Consider the following 26,401-nt stretch of genomic DNA (forward strand, 5'->3'; position numbering starts at 1 on the left):
GTGTGCGTGTGTGTCCACATCTGTGGGAATGTTTGAGACCTGATATTAACTACAGGGAAGCCAAATGTTCAAATCAAAGGGAAGATGAGGGTTAGAGTATTCCTGCCTTCTTTCTCTCTATGTTCAGTCTGGAGTTGGCCTGGGCGAATGGCCTGGCATTTACATGGCAATTTTTCTATGTTCCCAGTTAATTACACTAGATCTGCACCAACCGCTCTGGCAGCCACCAGTCTCATGTGGCTATTTAATTTAAAATTTAAGTTAATTAAAATGTATTAAAACTAAAACTTCAGTTCCTCAGTCTCCCTAGCCACATTTTAAGTGCTTATTGTTAGAGACCATTTCTGTCATTCTAGAAAGTTCTGTTGAACAGAGCTGCTAGTCTAGAACACAGCCACGCACAGAGTGGTCAGCAGGCTGGCGACAGGCCACAAGCTGTTATTTGTCTGCAACAAGATTAACATGGAAGATGAAAGCCTGCAGAGTTTTTATAGCAATTTGGCATTGCCATAACATCCAAGTGGGATGATTTTCTTAGTGATTCATTTTTCTTCTTTTTTTTTTAAAGTGAGATATAATGGGCATATAACACTGTATTACTTTTAGGTGTACAACATAATGATTCGATATATGTATATGTTGAGAAGTGATCGCCACAGTAAGTTTAATTCATGTCCATCACCACACATAGTTACAAAAAATTTGTTTTCTTGTGACGCGAACTTTTAAGATCTACTCTGTTAGCAACTTTCAAATATACAGTGCAGTATTATTGACTGTAGTCACCCTGCTGTACGTTACGTGATGTGTTTTTAGTGTATCAGTTGTGATGGATTGGAGGACACGTAAAACCGTCTGGTCCTTCACCACAGGTGGTTTGAGAAGCTTTGCTCTAGAACGCCTGCCCACGTGTGGCTTTTGCATTTCCCCCTCTATCAGGCTTTATGACCCTCCAGTAGGAAGGTGGGTTTCCACATTTGTATGTGAACTGTAGGAAGTCCTGGGTCCAGAGCTCCTCTGCCGTTGGGCGAGGTGGAGGTGGGACCTACTTTTGAAAGTTTGAAATGTGGTCCCAAGTCAGGGTCAAAGAAGATAAGGCTTCCCAATGCTGCCTGCCCTGCCTCATGTTTATTATGGGATGTGACTCGTCAGGATGATAGGAGATGAGGATGGAGTAAGGATTTCAGTGTGGGTGGGAGTTTGGGTCCTAAGATTCCAAGAACTAGAATTTCCAACCTCTCCATGTTCTTAGCCCCCACCCTCCAATCTCCACTGCCACCAGCTTGGAACCTAAACAGTGACAACTACAGCGGAGAGGCCTAAACCTATCACTTTCTCTTTTGCCTACCAGCGCCTGCCATGACTGGGCCAGAGACTCCTTCCTTATCTGCTCACCTTGCCTCTCCCAGCCTGCCAAGCTCTGCCTCTGAAAGTAGGGGGGCGGGGGGAGAACAGGAGGCCGTAAGTGCAGCCCCTGTTCCCTTCTCCAGAACTTCAGCACCTTCCAGATGGGGAGGCCACTCTGCTCTTGGAGGTACAGCCCCCTCTTTTGTTCTGCTGCCACAGCCTTGACCACTGGTGGCAGCTTCTTCCACCTTCCCTCACCAGTACATTCTAGAAGCTCCAAGCCCCATTCAGGAAAGAGTCTGGTCCCTTTCATTGCTTAGACCCCTCCCTGGAAGGCTGTTCAACTGTCAGCCATCCTCAGACCTCTTGTGGTCATCCCACCAAACTGACCAGCATGATTCAAATTGACCAGCTTGGCAGTAGCCTTTGTCAAAATCCTTAAGTCAAATCATTTCCCTGTTCCCAGCCCCAAATGTGTGCTACCTCTGGGAAGAAATGTTTGTGGGGGGCTGTAGGAGTGTGAGATTTCCTTTCAGGAGTTCCTCTGCCTTGCCTGCTTTCTGCCCCTCTCCAAAGAGCAAGATTGGTTTCCCTGGAAACCTCTCAAGGCCCTTGCTCTGGATGGCAGGTGGGGACCTCCTCATGGAACAGAACAGGCCAGAGTAGGGAGCTGCCTCTTAGAGGCGGCCCTCTCTTCTCTCTCTCCATTTGGGCGCACACTTGGCACCTGCATTCACTCTCAGGGAATTTTCTTCTGGGTAATCAGCATTGACAAGGAGAGGAAAAAGATGGGGTGTTCTGGTTATGGGGTTTTGCTGATGTGGCAGGATGGGTCTAGGGGCTCCCTGGTCTGTGAGGTTTCTGGACGTAGAAGAACCTCACACCTGAATCCTGTTTATATTTTGGCATTTTGTGTAGCTTGTCTCATTAAATAAAACCCAGCTAAGATTTATCAGAGGGCCTGGCATATATATTTTGCTTTGTTTCATTTTGGTTTTGTTTTTATTTTCTCTTTGCACCTCAAGTCCAGCAGGTAAAATGATGACATTAAATATTCAGCAAATAGATGGACCCCCTCCTGTGTGCCAGGCACTGTGGGTGCTCAGGGACCAGCAGGCAACAAAGCAGAGACCCCTGCCTCTGCAGAGCTTCCCTCCCTAGTGGGGGAGAGATGACAGACAAGCCGGTAGTATAGAAGATGTCAGTGGTGATGAGGGCTAGGTAAGGAGCGAGAGTGTGTCAGGTGTTGCTACTTTAGACTGGGGTGGGCGTGTCAGGGAGCTGGCTGAGAACAGAGACTCTGAGAACAGCTGCTGGAGGGCATCACGGGCCAAGGAACCTCACAGGGAAAAACCCCTAAGGTGGGAGTGTGTGGGCAAGTTTGAAGAACAGCGAGGAAGCCAGTTTGGCCGGAGCAGAGTGAGCGGGTTGGAAATGGTAAAATGAGCAAGAGAGGATGGAAAGAACAAGTCATGTGGGGCCTCATTGTCCATGGCAGGGACTGGATTTTGTTCCGGTGTGATGGGGAGCACTTGGAAGGTTTTGACTGGAGGAGTGACATGAAACTAATTATTTTGATGCTCTGTGGAGAGGTGTGTAGGCAGCAAGAGTCGAAGCAGAAAGGCCAGTTAGGAGAGTTCTAGTGGTGGCTTAGGCTGAGAAGATGGTGGCCTGGATTGCCACGAAGGTGGTGGAGGTAGCGGGAAGGGGTCATATCTGGGAAGTGTTGGGAGAGTCACGTAGGCAAGATGAGCTGATGGGTTGGATGGGAAGTGTGAGAGGAAGAGGAGTGGGATTTCCTCTTCTGTTCACAGCAAACCTACCATTGGTTTTATTTTGTTCATCCTCTTCTTCTTTGTGGCCAGTCTCCATTCCTATTTTCTTCTCACTGGCAGCCATTCCAATGCATGTAATGTGTGTCCCCATACGCATGCATAATTGAAGAATAAGTAGTATTTCTATACATATGTATTTTAAGCTTGTCTAAATAGAGCATCTTGTTCTATTTTTTTCACCTTTTTCACCCCCCGCTATGGTTTTACAGTCTGGCCAGGTTTCTGACTGCTGGTAGTGTTCCAGAGTGGGCATCTACTGCATTTGACTTACCCATTTCCCTAGTGGTGCATGTCCAAGTTGCCACCACCTCCCGGTCGCCACACACAGTGCCGTGATGCAGTGTGTCTCCTTCCAGTTGCGGGTGAGATCTGGGAGGTGTATTGCTTGCTGGCCCCAGGGTGTGCTTATACTTAATTTCACTAAGTGAAAGTGAAAGCCACTTTGCTTTTCAGAACAGCTGTACCACTTTGTGCCTGAGGGTTCCACGTTCCTCGCATTCTTGACTATGTTCAATGGGATCTGATTTTCTAATTTTTGCAGTCCTGATGGATGTACCTCCCTGTGATATTAATTTGCGTTTCTCTGTTTATTAATGAAGTAGAACATCTTCATTTATTTGTCATTCAAGTTTCCCCCACTGCAAACTGCCAGTTTATGTCCTTTGTCTGGTTTTTGTTGTGTTTTCAGGAAAGTTTTCTTCTTGTGGTTGCAAGAATCCATTTTATGGTCTGGACCTGCCCAGTCTAGTGCAGTGGCTACATGTGAAAATTAAAATTAAATAAATAAAAAATTCACTTCCTCAGTTGCACTACCCACATTTCATGTGCTCACTATTCACATGTGGCTAGTGGCTACTATATTGGATAGCATAGATAGAGAATATCTCCATCCTCACAGAAAGGTCTTTTTGACTGCTGGTCTAGATGTTAATGTTTGTCTTCTCTTGTTAACTTTATTTCATGTGTCTTTTGTTGAACCATTTGATGTAGTCAAATCCATCAGTTTCTCCCCTGAACTTTGTGCATTTTGGGTTTTGTTGAAAACTTTCTTTACCTCAAGGTCACAAAGATAGTCTCTTACATTTTCCTCCAGTATCTTTTACCTTTAGATCTTTAATCCATCTGGAGCTTACCTTTGTGTATGGTGTGAGGTTGGCATCTAACTTTATTTTCTCCTTATAAAGAATTAGTTTTCCTAATATTACCTATGTTTTAGTATTTGTCACTGGATTCTAACAAATAGCAGACATATGATCATCCTCTTTATTATTCATGGTGTTGGCTTATTTTTAAGATAAAAAGTCATGTTTTGAATACTCTACGAGTAAGGTTTCACTCTGTTCTAGATAAAAGATGCCGCCTATTTCTATAAGCGAAGCCAGTGCTACAAAGAAGCTTTCAGATGCTTTGAGCAGATTCAGGAATTTGATCTAGCACTCAAAATGTACTGCCAAGAGGAGCTTTTTGAAGAAGCTGCTATTGCAGTGGAAAAGTAGGTGGTTTTATTTTCCCCCTTCCCCTTCCTCTCTGTCCCTCTCGCTGCTTCATGGGGACAACCTGCCCTGGGTTGTGCCATCCTGCTCTTCTGAAGTTGCTTGACCATGTTGCCTACCTTCTACTTGAGTGGTGGCCTCGGTGCTGGGTCAAGAACTCCTTGAGAGCAGGACTCTGTGTTTTCCACTCTTTCTATAAGCTTTGACACAATGTCATGAAGGGAAGGGACAGAGAAGATGAAGGGTATGTTACGAGTGTATATATAACATGCATGACAATTTTGTACTTAATGACGGTTCTGTCCGCTCCACCTTTACCTGCTAAGCTGACAGTTTTGCTGATGTGTGGATGGATAAAGGTAAGAGCACTAGTGGGAAGTCAGGATTTTGCTTCATCATTATCTACTGGCAGATGCTCAGCCCTACACTCATATGTATGTGTATGATATGTGTGTACACACACCCTCGGTTGTAGGACACATGAGTTTATACATGACCTGTAGAGGCCTCCCTGAACCTTTAGCTCAGCTAATATTCCAAAGGTGAAGTGGAGATGGGTGGGGTTAGTAGTTGGCAAGGAATCCAGAAACAGCCTGTGGTTGATGCTCTGGGAGATCTTCCTGGTGATATGAGACAGCAAGAATGACAGAGTCTGCTATCTACATTTCTGCTCAGCAGGGGTTTGAGTCTACTCTCAGCTCCTGGAAAAGTAGGCTATGGGTTGGTTCTATATTTCTTTTCTTTCTACCAAATTATGCATGTAATGAAATGAACATAATTGACCTAGATGTTCAAACTTGAGATTTTTATTTTTAAGTTAGTTTTTATTAAAGTATAACATCTATTCAAAAAAGTGCACATAATTTTCACAAAGTAATATACTTGTATAACCAGCACATAGATAGATATTGAGTTTTATTTTTGGAAATGGAAAAGTGGGTGTCCAGTACCATGGTTGGTAATTGAGCATATTCCTTTATCCAGGTCTTGGGTACCATCATGTGTATGATATACTCAATCAGTAGGTATTGGTCAGCTCAGGCTGCCATAACGAATGCCATAGACTCCGTGGCTTAAACAACAGAAATTTGTTTTCTCTTAGTTTTGGAGGCTAGAAGTCTAAGATCAAGGCTCCAGTCAACTGGGTCACTGGTGAGAGCTCTCTTCCTGGCTTGCAGATGGCTGCCTTCTCGCTTTGTCCTCACATGGCCTTTCCTTGGTGCTTATATTTGGAGAGAGAGCATGTGCTCACTCTGGTGACACTAATCCTATAGGATCAAGGCTCCACCCTTGTGACCTCATTTAACTTTAATAACTTCCTTAGAGGCCACATCTCCATATACACCCATACTTGGCATTAGGGCTTCGATATATGAATTTTAGGGGATTAGGGGACACAAACTATCAGTCCATACAGAGTGTCAGCTGTGACATTTATTGGGTACCCAGTCAGCAGGGTGCTATGCAGTGGTGTTGTGAGTAATTGACCAGGCCAGTTCTCTTGTGAGTTCATATGACAAAACCGACTGAGAGTTGTTTTTTTGATACTTTCAATTATTTATTTAACCTTCTGTTCTCACTTTTCCAGAAGAGCATTGAATAATCATAGATTTTCCCTAGAAACATTTGTTTTTTGGTCTTTCATTACTATTTTAATTTTTTTCAGGTTTTTTGAGGTATACAACTGAGAGTTTTTAATGAATTGTTGAGTTGAGATCTTAATCTGAGTATTTTTTTTTCTTTCTGCTTTTTCTCCCCTAATCTCCCCAGTACATAGTTGTATATTTCAGCTGTGGGTCCTTCTAGTTGTAGCACGTGGGACGCTGCCTCAGCATGGCCTGACGAGTGGTGCCAAGTCTGCTCCCAGGATCCGAAACAGCAAAACCCTGGGCTTCCACAGTGGAGCGCGCAAACTTAACCACTTGGCCACAGGGCCGGCCCCAGTAGTCTGAGTATTAACTGGAGCCTCACACTAGAAATATCTGCGTGTCTTTTGGAGGCTGTGCATACTGGATGTAGAATTCAATTGCTAACTGGCATGACTCAAAATACACTGAGGACATTTTAGATTTGAAAAGAAAATATGTAGATGGTTCCTTAAACTTGCTAAAAATACTCCCTACTCCATCAGCCAGTACTCACATGAGAAGTATATTCCCCTCCTTTATCTTTATTTACACTCCTTCACGGAGGGCCTGTTTATACTAGGAAATCTGATATTTACAGGATAATTCTGGGGCATCATAAGGTCTCTGGGCACTTCTGTGGTTGTGAGGAAATATATTTTGTCCTGCAAGAGTTCAAAAGTAAGCATGTTTTGTTGGGTTGTTCCAGTGCCTTGAAAATTGGTCGTGTGGGATGTACTGACTTTGATCAGCCGAGTAAAGGGGACCCCTTCAGAACTTCATGAATTCACACTAACTCAACCACATGCATACCTGGCAAAAGAGAAGAATCAGAGGTTGGATAAGAAGAGGAAGACTAATACACTCACTGGCCTGTGTGTAGCTTCCATCTTCATCCTTTCTCATTAATCACATATCACACTGAACAGTATTGTATACCCAAAAGGATTATCATGCTTTTATGACAGTTTAAAGGATTTTTTTTCAGGGGCAATTTTGACTGTGCCTAACTTTTGTCCTACAGATTGACTTTCAAACTTAACTTTCACTTGCTTAGGTTGCAACTCCATTATATTTCATTAATTAAACACACTAATGCTCAGTTCCTTGGGGAATAAATAATTAATTTTGTCAGTATAAAATGAAGCATTTATAATGATGCTGGATAAGTGGAGGTCCTATTTTGTAGTTTGTATCTACATGTGAGAATCTTATGTAAGTTGCTCTGTGCTGTATTTTGGAAGAAATTTTCTATTAGGTAATAATGAGTTGACATTTGCGTGTCTGTCATTGCAGGTACGAAGAAATGGTAAAGGCCAAGAGCCTTCCCATATCCAAGCTCTCCTATTCTGCCAGTCAGTTATACTTGGAGGCTGCAGCAAAGTACCTGAGTGCAAATAAGATCAAGGAGATGATGGTCGTCCTCTCGAAGCTGGACATAGAAGACCAGCTGGTCTTCCTGAAGTCTCGGAAACGGCTAGCAGAAGCTGCAGATCTGCTGAAGAGGGAAGGTCGCAGAGAAGAGGCTGCCTTGCTGATGAAGCAACATGGCTACCTCTTGGAGGCTGCCAGGCTCACTGCCGACAAGGACTTCCAGGCCTCGTGTCTGCTGGAGGCTGCCCGCCTCAATGTGGCCAGTGGTTCAGACATAGAAAATACCAAGGCCATTCTGAGAGAAGCCGTTGATCTCTACCATCAAACCAGTCAGTTGTCTGGGATTGCTGAGGCCTTTTTCCTGCAGGGGGTAATCCTGAAAGACTTTCAGAAGCTCAAGGACGCCTTCTTCAAGTTTCACAAACTCAACCACTCGGCTGGAGTAGTGGAAGCACTCTATGAAGCCACCTATCTGTGTGAGGCCGAGCCTGAGAAGGTCCTGGCCCTGGCTCCAGGGGGCTTGGAAGTCCTCCTCGATCTGGTCAGGGCCCTTAAAAAAGTGACCAACAATGCGGAAAAGGAAATGGTCAAGTCTTGTTTTGAGTTTTTTGGGATTTCTCAGGTGGATGCCGAGTATTGTCAGATGGCTCAGAATGACCCTGGACCCATATTAAAAATAATTTTTGACCTGGATTCAAACTTGAAAGAGAAGAAAACAAAAGACCATTTCTTGATAATGACTGAGCAAGTAAAATTAGCCCTAAAGAAACACCTTCTGAGCAGGCTGTGTCAGGTCACACGGAGCCTGCTTGGGAGGACCTACCCCGGGGTCTGCATGAAGTTTATTGTAGGCTTAAAATGCGAGAATGAAAACTGTGAAGATTTCCACAGGCCTTTGCGGCGTTGTGAGGCCAAGTATTTGGTTCAGTCAAAAATGCAGCTGGTGGCAATCAATGGACTGCTTTTGGAAGCCAAAAAGGTATTCCCTAAAATTTTAGCTCAAGAACTTGAAGAAATCGATTATATTTTATCTACAGATACGTATGGCCTTTGCAAATCCTTTCTGAATGTCCTCTTCCCTAAGCATTTCCATCAGAGAGTGTTGTCAGAAAACATCATGGCATGCAAAGAAATCCTCAAACCAAATTACAAATTCTTCCGATCCTACAAGTTTGCTCTAAAAGAGTACATCCATTTTCTGTTTCAAAACGCAAGTGTACGAAGCCGCCGGGAGTCTACAGACCTGTGGCTGAGCGCCATGCAGGCTTTCCTTCTCTCTTCGAACTACCCGGAGGACTTTGAAAAGCTGCTCCACCAAGAGGAGGACAACTACAACAGGGAGCTCAAAGCTCTAGAGTCTGAAAAAGAGGAAAGGGGCAGGGGACGAGGCAGCAGGATGAAAGGAATAGAAGGGAAATTCGGCATGCTGGCGCCCAACAAGGACGATGAAAGTGCCGAGAAGACCCACCTGTGCTTCATCCGGCTGCTGGAGAATTGCATCGACCAGCTCTATGTGTACAGGAACCCAGAAGACTGCAAGAGGCTCTTTTTCCGTTTCATGAACGTCCTTGTTAAGAGGTGCAAGGAGCCACTCATCCCCAGCATCGGAAACACAGTGGCCCTGTTGGAGTTCCAGTTCATTCACTGCGGGGCGGTCCTGGCCTGCCTCTGGAAGAATACCATCCTGTGCCTCCCCAAGAGCTACATTGCACTCTTACACTACTGGGAGTTCCTGTTCAGCAAGGACAAAGAGCTCGGGGACGTGTTCTCCATCATCCAGGGATACAAACCTAAGGACGTGATAAGAGCCATTCAGAATTTCCGGTACCACCTCTCCTACCTCGTCAAGGTGCTATGCGGTGATGAGAATGAGAACTTCAATGTTCTGCTCGATGCCTTTAGTGACATAGACTATGTAGTCTCTGGTGAGGCAGAGCGGACCCTGGTGCTGTGCTTGGTGATGCTGGTCAATGCCAAGGAGGTTCTGCAGCCAAACTGCAAGACTCTTCTGTACCACCACTTCCAGGAGATCGAGAGGAAGCTGAAGCTGATGAGTGTGGACAGCCCACACCAGGTGCCTGAGAGGCTCCTGAAAGTGGTGAAGCGGGTGTTGATGGCGGTCGATGATAAGTCTGTGGCTGAGGCGCTGCAGGACCTGCTCCTTGAGCGGGATGAAGAGTACTTGATGGACTGCTACTGGCGGTGGGACAGCATGCACACCAAAGGGGTTGTGATCCGTGGCCTCTATCATGAGGAGGTCAAATTAAACCGCCTGCTCTATGTGGACCCCGTGCACTACTTTGCTGAACCACAGTCTGAGTTTGGTCAGAATGAGACGAACGAGCTGGTATCAGAAGACCAAGATCACCTCCTCACTGCCATCCTTTCCAAGAAGCAGTGGAAGGCTTCCATCCAGCGGAAGTTGCGAAGAGTGTGCCTGGTGGTGTCCCTGTGCATCAGCTGGAGAAGGGCGAGTGCCCAGAAGAAGCACTTCAGGGAGGAGACTGGGGAGCCCAGGGCCGGCAACTTCAAAAAGGCCGACGTTGACAGGACCCAGTGTGACCTGTGCGGAGTGAAGTTCACCTGCTGTCCTGAGAACTATTTCGCTCCCGATAAAGCATTTGAGGGAGCGCCTTCAGAGGCTGTGGCCCTTTCCAGGGCTGAGCTGGAAGACAAGGAGTATTGGGAGAGGAACAGTGAGTCTTATGAGCAGCATATCCACCTAGAAGGCCATCAGAGGCAGCAAGTGGCTTACCAGAAATACTCTGAATTTTTCCGGGAGAAGGTGGAGCCAGCCATTGAGGAAGGCAAGCTGGTGGTGCAGGACATTGAGCAGAGCATGTGGGTCTCCAGTCACCTGGGCTCCAAAGAGCACAGCCACATGCTGCAGAGGAAGGTCCAGGAGAGCATCGAGAAGGTTTTGGATATGGTGGAGGACCTCTACAGACGCAAGGCCTGGGCTGGAGGTAAGGGGCCCTCAGAAATGGGTTCCAGGGGATGTTAGAACCTGGACTTTGAGAACGCATGTCAGAGTCAAGTCCTTTGAGGGGTTGTCCGACCTGGGATGATAGAACTTGGCCTTAACAGAAATACAAGTGAGGACTGTGTGTTCTCAAGTTACAGCAAAACGGCATTGTTTGGACCACCCCTCCCCCGATGAAAACTCTGTCTCGGGCCAGGATGGTTTCCCCTGGCACTGCTGACAGAAAAGGGCCCGCTAACTAACTCTGTGGAGAGGCTATAGGGAAAATGTTTAAAATCTTGAGGAAACTCTTTAAGCTTCTGATTCATTCATTCAGTGATCATTTCTTGAGCACCTACTGTGTGCTGAACCCGTGACTAAGATCTGGAGACGCGTAGCTGTTCTCTTCCTTTTAGGAGCGTCCCTCAACCGTACCCACTGTGAGCCTTTAATAATACGAATTCTGTGGTCTTTGAATCACATTTCCTCTAACTTCTTTATTAGCTACTTCTTAGCAACACTGAGTGGAAGTGTGCTGTGTATAAAATTAGTAAAATTACATATTTTAAAATCATTCTACAATTCAGACACTCAAGTTTAAGGTTGAATGACATTTTGAACAAAAGCTTCCGTGAGAGATTTGCTGTTGGCAGTCTCTAGAGACACACAGCAACGGCATCAGGCTGGCGTTTTATTGTAGTTTATGTTTGTGGCAGAAGGTGGCTGTGGGTCCTTACCATGTCGTTCTCCTCAGGAGAGGCACAGACACAGGCTCTTGGGAGGTGGTGGCTTTGGCTCTAGGACTGGGTGTCTGAGTCCCTGCAGGGGCCCCTTCACTCAGAGCCCTTGTTCTTTCGTTCCCATAGCGGAGGAAGTCATGACTCAGCAGGTCGACGTTCTGACCCCGTCAGTCAGAAAGGCGCAGGAGTGGCTGAGGAAAACAGAGCTCCACTTGAAGCAGGAAGGTAAGGAGTCCTTCCTCCCAGGGTATTGTTCTGGGTCTCTAGTTGCTGGTTCTGCTGACTCCCGGGTCAATTTGAAGTGGGGCTGCCTGTGATGTCAATAGTGGCTGCTCACTGTCTTGGAGCATCGCCCCCAGTGAGTCAAATTATTAGCAACGTAGTATCTGAGTCTCCCCGTCTGACTGTTAGAGCCGTTAATCTGGGCTCACGTTAGTTGCTTTTTCAAAAACCACTTTGCCACTCATGAGCTATTATCGATGACGTTCAGTCACTATTCATACTCAATACAGTGACTCCTAAGGATAGACAAAGGATTGCAAAACCATCTCTTGATAAATATGTTTGCCTGGATCAACCATTCATGTAAGTCAATGAATATTTACTGAGTGTCTAGTATGAATCAACACTGTTCTGGGCTTGGGGATATGAACTAAACAAATTTGTGGACAAAACAAAATCATTGGGGAAACCTACACGCGTCTGCCTACAGAGGGTTAAAGGCCTGTGCAGAGTGAATCAGGTTTCTCTTCTGAGCTCAGAATTACCTTGCCATGTTCTATATGCTCTGGAAAGTCTTTCCTCTTGCCCATTCTAACTGCTGCCCCCTCTTGACTGGACCTCATTTCTTCTTGCTCCAACTATATCACCTGCCCCAGATTGCCCTCTGGGAGTCCTCCTAATCCAGATGCTACTGGAAAATCCAGACCCCACCGCTGGAGAAAACTTGAAGGGACTTGGCATAAATGTCTATGCCAATAGAAAAAATCTTTAGAATATAGTCCCTGCTGGGACTCTGACTTTTGTGATTGTTTCAAAAGGAAGATAACTGGTATTCCAACTCAAGTCTGTGTTTGACTTTAGGTTGTGTTTGGTTTCTTTGCCGTTTAAAGGGTCTCTAACATAAGGCCGGAGGAACCAGCCTGTAAAAGAACTTAATTCCGGAGAAGAGTGTTTACATTGGCTGTTTCTCAGCCTGGAAAATAATGTCAGGACTCAAAGAAGCATCCTCTCTCTCTGGCACCTGGTGGAAGACTTTTTTTATATTCTTTAATTGAAAGCAATGATTTCAGAGACATTAGGTTTTACTAGAATGTTGTATTTCTCAGTGGAGTGAAAAAGTCATCTTTCTGCACTTTGTTTCTGTCGTTTGCTTTTTCAACAGGTGTTGTTCAGGAAGATGATTATGAAAATGAAGTTGAAGACTTTGGCGAGCTCCGTCCCAGAAGCCGTCAGCGGAAGTGTGGAAAGCGGAGAAAATACTAACGTTCACACAGCTGCTGCCTTCTAAACCTTCAGAACATTCCATCTTGACTTAGAATTCTGTGTGCTGAGGCGGAAGAGAAAAAGAATGTTAATTAGCATAAAATAGGAAGGGAGTCCCACAAACCTTTGCTTTTTGTTCCTATTTCTCTTTCAGTGGTGGTTTAGGGTCTTATTGCTCCCTTACCTGCAGGGATCTCTTAAGTGCTTTCCAAGTTCAAGTCTAGCAGTATCAGTTCCCCCTAAAGCTTGTTCAGATGGGAGAAGTCATAGCTGAAGGGAACCTTGGGACTCCCCACCCCAAGGCCCCGGGTTCTCTGGCTCGTCACCGTCGTGACATGAGTCAGTAAAAGGGAAACCCCCCGCCTCAGAGCTGCTGCTAGCCTGGGTCGGGAAGCCCTCTGTTGAGTCCCTCATCTCCTTTCATGTGGCTGTGACCTCAAGTAGTACAAGAGCTGTGTGTGCCCAGGGCCCATGTGGGCCCTACTGCTGGCCACCCCTGACCCAGGCCACACTCTGGTCATCTCTGAGCCTACTTGTAGTATGGTTCCTTCCATTGTATATTTTAGCCTTTTCTCTCTGTGGCAATTTTCTGCCCTTCTTGCCACCAATTTTTTTGTGACCATTCTCAGCTATCTGTGCGAGTCATAGTTAGATTACCTCAGAATGTAGTCAAGAATTTCCCCAGTGTCTAGCCTCAGGACCTTCCCCCAAGAAGGAGAGGCTGGGGAATGTTGCTGGAGGTTCTCAGCCTGCCTCTCCACGGTGGTCCTAACTCCACCTTGGGTACGGTGCCGACATTCCAAAAGGTGTTTTGTGTGTAGCCCTGTATGTCTAGTTTTCTTGCTTCTCCCTGGCAAGTTTGCCGTCCTAGCTTAGGTTGACATTCTGATGAGCTTCCTCCTGCTGAGCTCACCACGGTGGGACAGTGACCTGCAGAGTTGCAGGTTAGGGACAAGTGGACAGAGGAGGAAGCCAGCTTTACAGTGCCAATCCATAGGGATTTGGCTGTGAATCACTGCCCTGTGGCTGGTAGACCCTGAAAGTGGAGGGACTTGGGCCTGTTTGCAGGAGCCCATTGCTCCCCCACCTCCCGGGGCCAGTGGCCATCAGTATGGTCCCATTAGGGAAACTTTCATGCCTCGTGGTTACTCCCCACCCTTTCCCCACCCCTCAGCTCAGCCTGGTGCAGAAGGTCAGGTTCACGTTGGTCCTTCATTGTTGTGTCATCACAACAGAATCAGCTTTCTCCCCATGTTGCCACTGCTTTTGCCGCTGGTTGTTTTCTCTTTGTTGTCTTTCTAAATGATTCTATTTCCTTGAAACGTTTATGCTTCTAATTTTTATTAGGTTATGTTTCTAATTTTTATTCCAAGTGTTTTTTACAAACTTGCCAGAAAAAGAAAAAAAAAAACCCCAATCAAATCTTGCTGTATTATCACATTTTTTATAAAGTTAAGTCATTTCTCTTGCCTAGAGCTGTCCATTTGTTTATTTCCAATCTCCACTCTGAGAGTAAAGGGGTCAGTCTTGGAGCTGGTTCTTTCTGGTCATCTGGGTGATGCTGACCACGGTAGAAGTTTGCTGTGCCTTCTGAGATCAAGACATCCAGGGACAGAGAAATATAGCTCAGCCCGGGGACTCGCAGCTGTTTGCAGTGTCTCTTGAGGTCCTGCCTGTGCAAGTTCTTTCCCGTTTGGGTGTTCCTGAGCGTGCAGGCTGCGGACGGTAAGGAGATTTGTCAGTGTCGTGTATTGGAACTACTCCCTAACAAGAACGTTGCCCTGGGAGGCAGGAGACCTCGAGTCGAATCCTTGTCCTTCTCCTAATGAGCTGTGTAACCCGGGGTGAGTTAGATCTGTTCAGTACTCCCTGAGTGCCTAAATGTTGCACCACTCTTGGGGAACTCATGATCTGGTGTGGGGGAGAGATGAGAATGTAGAAAAGCAGCAATGATAGAAATATGTATTGCATGGGGTGGTAGCAGCATTTACATAACCCAGCTGGGCCTCAGTTTCTCCCTTTGGGAAATTGACTGGTCTAAGATTTTTTCCTGCCCTTACGCAGAGTGATTCTGTAGGCTGTTGCCGTGGGTTTGAACCTGCTCAGGTCTTCGGTAATCTCAGTGTTTGCTTGTGTTGAGTGAGCAGGACAGCTGAGTCTTAGAAAGCAAAGGATCCTCCAGTCCTGCGTTTTAAGGTCTAGGAGGCTCAGAACTGGGTTAGAGGATTGATCCTGCTACCTTCTATATCAGCAGTGCCTAATAGCATTACCTTGAGAGAACTCCCAAGAATCCATCTCAACTTGTGAGAGTCCTCAGAGTGTGGATGTGGAGGTTGTGGGGAGAAGAATGGAATTTGGCAGCAGAATCCATAATTCCCGTTGATGACCCGAGTCCTGAGGCCCAGGCCAGAAGCAGGGGCTTTGGTGTCCCAGGCCTGGCCTGGAAATCCAAGATGGGCGGATGTGTCAGGGGTCCCCAGGAGCACTCCCAGGTTCAGCAATTCACTAGGAGGGCTCACAGGACTCAGCATACAGCTGTCTTCGTGGCTCTCATTTATCACAGCAAAAGTACACCAAGCACCATCTGCAAAGGGAAAAGACACCTGGGTGAAGTTTGGGGGACACCAGGTGCCGGCTTCCAAGGGTCCTTCCCCAGTGGAGTCACACAGGACACACTTAATTCCCCCAGCAATGAACTGTGACAACATGTGTGAAATGTTGCCAATCAGAGTAGCTCATTAGAGATTCACTGCCCCCTGTTCTTATTGGGGGCTGGTCATGTAGGCATCTGTCAAATACCCAAAGTCTCAGGAGGAAAACAGGAGTTCACCATACACCGTATTGTTTATACAAACAGTTTTGGCACTGTGAGCCACTCTTATAATTTCTGGAAACAGTGGAAACCTTCCTGAAAACCAAGTTCCTAGACAGCAGCCAGGGCCAACCTTGTAAGCAGGCTTTTCAAAAGATAGCAGTCAGGCCTGCTTTGTCAACTCTTTCCTGCATGGGGGCTTCCCCCAAGTTCTGGCTCTGTCCTGATCCTCCTGCTAGCTTGCCTTCTGGGCCCCGCTGTGTATCCAGCTGCTGGATAAGCACATGCATGCGAACTGTCTATCTCCCCAGTCAAGGGAATGAATTTTCAGGGACAGTTCATCTTCTAAAAACCTGTCGTGAAGAATCAGCTATTTTTCTAATTGCCTCAGATATTGATTCCACTTCTTTGCAGCCGGTGTTCACCGTTCAGAATGCTGTTTGGGTCCCTTGAGGCCTGCTGGGGAAAGGAAAGGGGCTGGGTGCCTCTGGTGGCTGTTCCCCTCCTCCTCCCTCTAGCACACACGTGCTTTGGCTTGACCATTCTTAGGTTCTTAGCCAAGAGCCCTTATTCTCCTCAAGTTCTCTCTGGGAGCAAGATTCCAGTCTTCCAGTGACTGAAGGAAGGAAGGACACTGATGTGGGAGCCCACACCATCTCCACCTCTGTGCTGGCACCTCAGAACCTTATCAAGTCACTGATGGGGAAACTGAGGTCCTGATGCTGTTTCTTATTCTGGGCTGCAGGGCCAGTCTGGGGCAGGGCTGAGCCCTGGATCTGGGTTTTCTGATGCCAGCCAGCACTCTTTCCACTGAGGACGCAGATGCTGAAGTCAACGGCAAATGCCAGCGATTCTTGGAGCCCGTCACCCCTGCTCATTAACAGTGCGTAGTGTGCACTGACCGGCACTTGGGCATTTATAGAGCTCACCGCCTTCAACTTCTCACTGCTTTTGGCAATAGTGTTCTCCTATAGGAAAGTGGAATGCCTGGCAAGGAAACTAATGTGTGTTCCACTGTCACTCACCCGGGGCAGCCTGGCCTCTGACCCCCAAGGACAGGACAAGGTAGCTGCCCCAAGTCATTGCCTGTGGATAGCACAGCACAGCACAGCAGCTCCCGAAACTGCTGGCTTTACTCTCCCCTTAATGCCCTCACCCTTGACCCTGAATACTGTCGTTCACACACAGGAATCCCATTCTCCACTCCCCTACCTCCGAATCTAGGGCTGGAGATGCTACATTTACCTTTCCCTAGCCAGCCTTCCTCAGTTTCCCCAGAGTGGTCACTTGCAGCTCAAAATGAGCCCCAGGTGTGCTGGGCATCCTGGGCAGCACTGATCACTGCAAGAGCACCTGCACGTGGAGCTCTGTGTAACTTACAGCGTGTGTTACACCTGTTCTCGGCATGGAAAGAGGGATTATTAGCACTTGTAGCTCCTGGCTGTCACCAAGGTCTCCTGCTGGCTAGAGCGTGTCAGCTTTTAACTTCTCTGGTGCCGTGGAGTGGGCTCCTCCACAGGGGCTGATCCTTGCTGCCGGGTAGGCACAGGGCTCATGGGGATGTGAGAGGTATGAGGTCAGGAAATGGACAGGGCTTGTACTCTACCCTCCGGAGCTCACAGAAGGGGCTTTCCCAGGCCCGAGTTGGGGATCACTCCTGTGGTCCAGGACAGTGACCAAGGTTATAAACACTCAGTGTTAAAATCCAAACAAAGCGATTTCCAGGTTTTACCCAGTACACACTTGAGGTCTTTCATTTTTGTTTTTAAATGTTAATAGAATTGAACGTGAGCTTCCTAGCTTTCCTTCTGGTTTCAGTATGGCTTTGATAATCCTGGGGTTGAATGGTTTAACAGTAGTGCAAAACACACAAATCTCAGTTGTACAAGAAATGTCACATTTTATTTAAATTAATTCAAATCCTATTCTGAGCCCTCTTAGGTGGGAAATTCAACCCAAGTCATTATTGGGGGACCCTCTGCTTCCTTGGGGTCTCTTCAGTCTTAAGAGGCTTATGTGGTGTGGGTAAAATGAGGGAGTCCCTCTCTCCTTCAGTTCATTGTGGCCACCACTGACACATTTTTTGTCTGAGCTGCCAGCGTGTTGGAGGAGATGAGCAATTTTTCTCCTTATGAACTGATCTTGGCGATGCTGGGAGCCCTGGGGCATCTGGTCCAGCCTCTGTAGATAAACCATTGAGCCATCACCCCTGAAATTTTCCCCCCTCCCCATTGCATTGCCATGAGGGTGAGTTCAGGTCCCTCTTGATGATGACATCCCCTGACCCCTGCCTCACCCCTGGACTGAGGGAGACTAAAGTCCTAGCTACTTCCTTGGAAAAGGGGGTGGAAAAGATGAAAAGAAAATCACAAATTCATAGCTGAATAAAGAGCTGAGAGCTATGGTAGGTAGATCTCAAAGACAGCCACTGTCTATTCCTTCCCATCCCTCTATGTGTGTGTTACTCCATCTGTCAAGAGGTGGAGTCTCTTTCCCCACCCTTTATCACTTGGTTTGGCCAACAGAATGCAGCAAAAGTGACACTGTGCTGATTTTGACTCTGGGTCTGGCTTTTTAAAAGCAGCTTCTGCTTTTCTTCAGGGTAACCCAGCTGCCATGTAAAAATTCGACTATCCTGAGACCACCATGCTGGGAAGAAGCCCAAGGTAGCTAGGTGGAGAGGCCTCATGTGGAAGCCACATGAAGGGGCACCCAGGCACCATTCATGTGAGTGAAGCCTTCTTGGACGTTTCAGCCCAGGTGCCCACTGAATGAGCCCAAGCCAGTGACCCTAGCCGATGCCATATGACGCAGAACCACCACCAGCTGGTACCTGCCCAAATTCCTGACCCCCAGAATCATGAGAATTAATAAAACACATTGTTTTGAGCTGCTAAGTTTTGGGGTGGTTTGTTATGCAGCAACAGATACCTGAAACAAGGGCCTACTATGTGTCAGGTACTATTAGGCGTGTTCCATCTGTGATCTCTAAGTCTCACAACAACTCTCCAAAGAGAGAGTGACAGTTACTAAGTAATACACTATGTGTAAAGTGAGGTGTTTGTTGAGGTCAGTGAGCAGAACTCCCTAAGGGAGCCCATTTTATTACACAATCTGCCTTTGGAAGGAAAGGGCTTCATCCACCTGTTTCCCCAGCCTAGTGGAGATCCTAGTACCCTAATACATAGTACCCCAGTACTTTGAGGGATCCTGGAACCCATCCCTGGAACCAAGCATTTGGCATCTTAGCCACCTCCCCTCCAGACCCTGACATCCAGCTGGCCATACAGGGCTTCACCAGCAGCTGAGACATGGTTGCCAGGGCAACCTGCAGGAGGAGTTACTCTGACCAGGTCACAGGGTTCTCTCCACTCAGCTCCTGGGTGCTGGCTCCCAGCACTGCTGGCTGTCACATAAGGGCAGGCCTTCCCCTAACATTTTTGGGGCCTGGGGTTAGAATACAAAGAGAGACTTCCCCCCCAATCCCTTTGATTCACCCTGCTTCATCCTGCACCATGAAGGGCCTCCCTTGCATGTATATGAACAAGTACATGAACATTCCAGCCACACATTCAAGCTCTCACCCCTCCTCCCCAAATAGTTACCATTGGCCACCCCCTGGACCCAGCACATCCGTGGGGAATTGGAGCAGGGGGCTCCTGACTACTGGAGTGTGATCTTGAGGGGCCTGTGGCTATGAACTCTTTTGCAGGTTTGGGGCACAATATTTAGCTAATAACAGCATTGTGCCACTCTTCTTGGTCATTTCCCCTCATGCACTTCCTTAGGGGCCTTGCAGGACAGGAAGCCAGCATTCAGAGCTTCTCTGTGATACCATCTTAACCTCCACGTCTAGCATCTCAATCCCTCTCTCTCTCTCACACACAGACACGCAGAGAGACACACACACACACCTTTCCTTGGCCTTCTCTAGCAGGCTGATCTGGCATCTGGGATGCCTTAAATATGTCCCTAGATTGATACCATGAGTTACCAGAAATCTGTGTCCCTGGGGTCATCTTTAAGTTCATGATGCAGAGGATGGGTAAACCAGTGCAGCAGGGAACTGCTCTCCCTTCTGCCATAAATATCTTTCCTAAGCAGTTGAGCCTGGCTTTACCTGATCTTGTTATTCTGAACATGATTTGGAGGTTTTGACTGTAGGACATAAGGCCAAGTGGGCGCCCTGAGGAACCGTCTCCCCACCCAGTGACCACCCCTAACAACACAGAGGTTAAGAGTTCACAGGAAGCCTGCTGTTTAACCTGATAGACCTGCGTTCCTTACCACAGCGAAGAAACCAGGTCTGCCACCAACAGTAGGCAGCTGATCCTCACTCCCGCCCACTGCTTGCTCGCTAAGGGGGAGGGAAAAGCCATCAGCAAGGTACCAGGCGTTCTTTAGGTGGGTTGTTGTTTAGAAACCTGTCTCTGGTGCTGTAGAATTCTAACCCTTTTCAGAATTCGATGTTCTCTGCCAAAGCCACATCATCTGATCCTCCTCAGTGGTGATGTGACCTGAAGATCTGATGGGAACTTTTGGGGATGAGTTGCATTGGGGAAACAGTATCCTCACTACAGTGTCTTTGAAGTGAGCTGTAAGACTGAAATTTGGCTTCTTATACTGGCTGTGGGAATTCAGACACATTATTTGAAAATCTCTGAGCCCAGCTGGGCATTTATAAAATGGGAATAATGACACGAGCTTGTAGCGTGGCTGTTGCATTATCCTCCCTCTTTCGCTGCCTCGCTTCCATAGACAGATCAAGAATGTGAAAAGATTTCAGGCAGGGTTCTGTTTCCAGGGCAGGGAGGGGTGGTCACGAGCAATGATGAACTCTGGGGACATAGCTGGATCAGCTTTTGGGTGCCCTTTACGGAGGTGGGGACATTTCTAAGAAGGCTTTGTTCCCTGGGACCCAACCGTCTTTTAGAGACTGAGACTATTTTTAACTCAAGTTTTAGTGATGCTGCAGGACAGCTGTTTCACGGAGATACGTAGGCCAGTCTGTGATATTTGGAGTCATCATTTTAAGGTCAGGGAGTGGGATGGGGGAAGAGAACTAGAATAACTTGAGTTTCTGGAGGCATCCATAGAGATCCACATCTACCCTGCAGAACACCGCAATCCAAATTTACCTTGTGGCCACTCTTGAGTGTCTGCAGGGGCTGAGCAGATGAAGATTCTTTTGTTACACTCCAAGTGGAGTGTCAATTTCTGCCCTGTTTCTGTCCCCATCGGCCATTACCAAATCGCGATGGAGAAAAGATTGACAAAGACTGTGTTGGTGAGGCTGAGGGAGAAGGGCGCTCTCACATGGTGCAGGGGGGACAAAACCCGAGTGGCCTCTCTGGAGGTCACTTTGAGGTTATCTATTAAAATTAAAAACGGACTCACCTTTGGATCCAGCATTCCCACTTTTTATTATTATTATTATTTTTAATAGTGGTAAAATACACGTAACATACAATTTACCATCGTAACTGTTTTTACTCAGACGGTTCAGTAGTGTAAAGTACTTCACGTTGTTGTGCAACCAATCTCCAGAACTTTTTGATCTACAAAACTGAAACTCTGTACTCATTCGACAGCTCCTCATTTCCCTCCCCCAGCCTGTGGCCAACATCGTTTTGTTTCTGTCTCTACGATTTTGACTACTCTAGGTACCTCACATAAGTGGACTTACACAGTATTTGTCTTTTTGTGACTGGCTAATTTCCCTTAGCATATTGTCCTCAAGGTCCGTCCATGTTGTAGAATGTGTGAGAATGTCATTCCTTTGTAAGGCTGAATAACATTCCATTGCATGTATATTCCGTTGTTTATCAGCTATCCTTTAGCGAATGAGTCCTCCAGGACAGCTCATACAGGCACTGGCCTACTGAACACTCACAGCCACCCCGTGAGAGAGAGTTCGTGATTACATGCATTATACAGCCGGAGAACAAGGCCCTGAGAGCTCTATCTAGCCCTGTCCCTCGGAACTACTCCCTCCAGCCTAGATGGGGATCCTGGTAAGTTTATTTGAACTGTAGAGAGAGAGGGGAAGCTTTCTTGAGAATAAAAATACCATTTTTCCACCTTCTACTCCACCAATTTCCTCCTCCCTTCAGTTTTCCTTCAAGCAGATGTCAGCATGTTTCCAGTTTTCTGGAGTCCTCTGGCTATTTTGACTGCTGACTTCGCAGGTGCTTATTTGGCAGTGGGAAGGAGGTGGGAGCGAGTGTTTCGTGTCGCTGTTCACGAAGCCTGTTTTCCTAAGTGAGAGCTTCAATGACGAACTCAGCATCAGGGTTTCTTTCCCACCATGTCGCTGGGCTTGTCAGCCTAGGAGTGGGACCCCTGGGACAACACAGGGCTCGGCCACATCCAAAGAAGGAAAAGAGTCTCTGACATGGAATGTTCCTGACTTCACAAGGGAGGAAACAGGACAGACCAGATTGGTGACTTTTCAACTTTGCTCGGAGCTTCTGGGTCAGAGCTTGGGGGAAATACTTCATCCCTCCTGGGGCTGTGAGATATGGGAACCACTGGACGAAAGGCGGAAGATGCAGTCAGTCGTCCTGGACTTTGTATGCCTGTTACCAAACATCTGAGTCCTCAGAACCGACTGCAGGGTTGCTGACCTTGATCATCAATTCTCTTGGCTCATCAGAACTCAGCTCTTGGGGCCGGCCCTGGGGCCAAGTGGTTAAGTTCGCACACTCCGCTTCAGCGGCCCGAGGTTTGCCGTTTCAGATCCTGGGCGTGGATCTACACACTGCTCATCAGGCCATGCTGAGGCAGCATCCCACATAGAAGAACTAGAAGGACCTGCAGATAGGATGTACAACTGTGTACTGGGGCTTTGGGGAGGAAAAAAAAAAAAGAGGAAGATTGGCAACAGATGTTAGCTCAGGGCCAATCTTCTTCACCAAAAAAAAAAAAAAAAAAAACCAAAAACCAAAGAACTCAGCTCTTAAGAACCCAAGTCAGGTTAGAGTTTTTGGGGAGACCTGGGTTTGCAACTGAGGCACATTCTTGGAAAAATTCTAATCTTCCTCCTATCAAGAGCTTTCAAATAAAAATTTTAAAGAAACAGACATCTCATTAGAATAAAAGTAGACTCTGGAGATGCTGGGCTGTCAGGTTGTCTGTGCTGGAGGAGGGGGAATGTGGCCTGAACCCCAAGGGTACAGTTTGTGAGTAGGCAGGGCGCGTGTCCAGAGAACGGTATGGTATCTCTGCATGTATGCATGCGTGTGTGAGTGTGTGTGTTGGGGGGCGAACTTGGGCATGGAGGAAGAGGGTGCAAGTGGCTGAATTTCTCATCCCTTCTGTTCCTTCTTTGCATTTAATTCAAAGGAAAAAAAATGCGCAGGCTGCCCAGGGGTGTCCAGCTGGAATTAAGCCACTGCAGTTTAGCGAACTGTAATCCGCAAATATATCTGAGAAGGAGTCTTTGGCAAGGGACAAACACTGTCTACCCTTTTTACAAGAAATTTTAAAAAATAAAGTGAGAGCCTGCAATCCAGAAGGGTCTACAAATCCTTTTCCCCTCCAGTGCTGATGGCAGTAGGTGTGTGGGGGTGGGATTGTGCAGGGAGGGGCAGGGGGAGCTCTGAGCAGAGGGGAGGGGGCTGCCTATTTGGCTTAAGGAGAGGAGAACTAGAAGCCTCTTGACTAGGCCCTCACCCACTAACCATAACCAGGTCTATTAGCTGGCCAGGGCTGCCAATAACAAAGTACTGCAGACTGGGGGGCTTCAACAACTGAAGTGCGTTTCCTCACAATTCTGGAGGCTGGAGGTCCAAGATCAAGGTATCAGCACTTTGCTTTCTCCTGAGGCCTCTCTCCTTGGCTTGCTGATGGCCCTGTTCTCCCCGTGTCTTCACATGGTCTACCCTCCGTGTGTGCCTGTGCCCAAATTTCCTTGTCTTATAAGGACATCAGTCATATTGGATTAGGGCCCACCCTAACAACCTCATTTCAACTTAATTACCTCTTTGAAGGACCTACCTCCAAATACAGGGGGTATCTGCTGTTAGGGGTGTTAGAACTTCAACCTACGAATTTTTGGAGGACTCACACAGCCCATAACACCAGGCAAAGGCCTCAGTTTTCTGAGCAAACTTGAGGAAGAGCGAATTTGGTTGAATCAATTAGAATAAGTTGTCAAACCGCAGAGAACAAGCCTGTGGTGGTGAAGTTTCGGCTGAGCAAAGGGGACGAAAGGATTTACGTCACGTGGTTGACTGGCATGCTGCAGGTGCCCGTGGGGCTTGGACAACTGGCTGGCTGGGGCGGAGGGCGTAAAGGCTGCTATCTGAGCTCTATCATCTGCCTCCCTGTTGTCTTTTCTTATCCTACTCTCTGGACGTCTCCATCACTCCTGCAGCCTCAGTTTCCCTAGTGTGTTCGTGACTCCACAATCAAGTCTTCCTGGCCCAACGTGTCTTCCCAGGGCCTGCTGGGCTTCTCTACCCTGATGTCTCGCTGGCACAGTAAACACAGCATGCCCCAAACAAAAATGCTCTGCTCCTTGGGCCAACTTTCCTTCCTGATGTTTCGATTTTCATGAAGGGCCATCATCCCCCAGTCATGAGCCTCAGAAGAAGCTGGTTGCATCCCTCAACGAGATGATGAACTCCCTGAGGGCAGGACTCGGGCTGGTTTACTGCTGCGTCCCCCATGCGTAGGTGTGCAGCTCTTAGCAGACAGCCAGTAGCTGTCTGGAGACAGAGGGAATGAATCTCTAACCTGTTTTATCCCCATGGCTTATTTCTTATCAAATCACCAAGGGAGAGAGACTGCTCAATTTCATCCAACCTTCTGGCAAACATTTACTGGGCACCTACTATGTGCTTTGACCCCCTTTTATCAACTGAAACTTAGCTGGGTTCTAGGGGTACAAGACAGAGTAGAGATGCTAGAGCGGCCTTGAAGGACACGCTCATACTCACATTCCCTCCAACGCTTTCCTCTGTCCTGACTCAGGTCTCCTTTTCCTCTCATTTGGACCATGGCACCCACCTCCCAGGGCTGCTCAGCTTTCCCTTCATTTGCGTCTTAGCCATTGCTGTCTGTTTCTTAAAGCCTCACTGATTACATGGTTCTGTTGCTCAGAGGCACTGGGCACCCTAGGCGCCTAGCCTGCGGATCAGGCTCTCCCTAGCCCGCTTGTCCAGCCTGATTTCCCACTTCCCCTCCTTTGCCCCCAAGAAACTGATATCCCAGCCTCCCTTTTTCCAAACTGTCCCCTGAATGTACACTGTACTTTTCAGATTCTGCACCTTTGCCCAGGGCTAGTTTCTGCCTGGAAGTCCCTTTCCTAACCCAGTTCACCTGTTGAAATCCTTTCCCTCCTTTATTCCTCTGCTCCCAGACCACCACCTCCAGGAAGCCTTCCCTAATCCCCATGTGGAAATGGACTCTGTTTTTGAGGTGGAGACTGATACTCTGCTCCCCAGCATATGATCTACATGCCCATATTGCAGCCCTTTAGAGCAGAAGGTGGAACAGAGCTTTCATGCACGTGCCTGCCTCCTTCTAGTCTGCATGGGCCAATATAGCAGTCCTAGCCACATGTAGTGATTTAAATCAAAATTAGTTAAAATTAAACAGAATTGAAAATTCAGTTCCCCAGTCACACAAGCCACATTTTCCACACTTGCTAGGGGCTCTGTGTTGGACAGCACAGGTATAGGACATTTCTATTGCCACAGAAAGTTCTGTTGGACAGTGCGGCTCTCTGATCAAGAGCCTCTGGATACCTGTCCTCGCAGTAAGCACCGGGCTTGGCCCATAGTAGATGCTCAATAAATGTTTGTTGAATTGAATTGGACATATGTTTCGGAGGGAGTAAGAGAACCAGAGGACCACTAAAAAAAAAAAGAATCTTTGGTGCCCTTGAACCAGCTTCGCAGTCATCCAGAGTGAACTGACAGCTGCCCCTGAGGGGCAGAAGGACGAGGAGAAAGGAAGGGAAGGCCCAGGAGCTAAGCACCCACTACTTGCCAGACCTCATGTACAGCTCCCAAAATTTGGTGGGGCTGGCGGGATGCGTTTGTGGTGCAGACAATTGCTATTCTAAACACATTTTCCCATCTAGATGAGACACATTTTTGGCTTACAGCTTAACACAGAATCAGGGCCAAGAGTGTGCACTTGAGTGGGTGCTGCTGAGACTGTCAGATGTGTGCGCGCTGCTTCCTTTGTTCCCTGTTCCTCTGTGCTACCCTGCCCTCCCCTTGCCAGCCAGACAGGTGGGCTCACCAAGGGGCCAGGCTGCCCGGAGCAGAGCTTCTGAGAGGGGACACGAGGAGATTAGAGGAAATGAGGAGAGGCCCATGCAGAGAGGGAAGAGCGAGGCTCCTGGCCTTTTTCCAGTGTGAATCTGGGGCTGTGTGTCAGTCTTAGCTTCAAAGAGAGGCCCCTCCCATGTGGCAACAGCGAGCTGGTTTCTCTGGGAGACCCAGGCTGCAGGTCCTCCGGCTGCGAGTAGGAGGCTCGGAGCTCTGTCAGGCTCAAATCAAGAAGCGGGTCATGTTCCCTGTTAAACTCGGTTCCTTCCCCATAAATGCACCCAGGAATTAATATCACAAGATGATTTTGACACCTGGGGCTCAATCTATTCCTGGGCAAAGAAGAGTTCTTTCTCCTTCAAGAACGTTCTTGAGTTAGCCAAGCATAGCAGTCATGGCCTCTGTGTGGGACACTCACTAACTGGCGTTTGAAACCAACTATCTC

The 26,401-nt window shown here is 47.5% G+C and overlaps 1 protein-coding gene across 3 annotated transcripts in view; it reads left to right on the top strand.

Moving 5' to 3' along the window:
• The window catches only part of TRANK1 (tetratricopeptide repeat and ankyrin repeat containing 1), a 98,850-nt gene extending 84,516 nt beyond the window's left edge, over positions 1-14,334 (top strand). For all 3 annotated transcript variants that reach the window (XM_070577329.1, XM_070577330.1, XM_070577331.1), the window contains 4 exons: positions 4,529-4,674; positions 7,597-10,640; positions 11,503-11,601; positions 12,761-14,334. In XM_070577329.1, coding sequence (XP_070433430.1) covers positions 4,529-4,674; positions 7,597-10,640; positions 11,503-11,601; positions 12,761-12,861 — 3,390 coding nt within the window. In that variant the 3' untranslated portion in view covers positions 12,862-14,334. The remainder of the gene's footprint in view (positions 1-4,528; positions 4,675-7,596; positions 10,641-11,502; positions 11,602-12,760) is intronic.
• Positions 14,335-26,401: the final 12,067 nt, after the last annotated feature.

Source organism: Equus przewalskii, chromosome 15 (assembly GCF_037783145.1).
Source record: "Equus przewalskii isolate Varuska chromosome 15, EquPr2, whole genome shotgun sequence".
Classification (NCBI taxonomy): domain Eukaryota; kingdom Metazoa; phylum Chordata; class Mammalia; order Perissodactyla; family Equidae; genus Equus; species Equus przewalskii.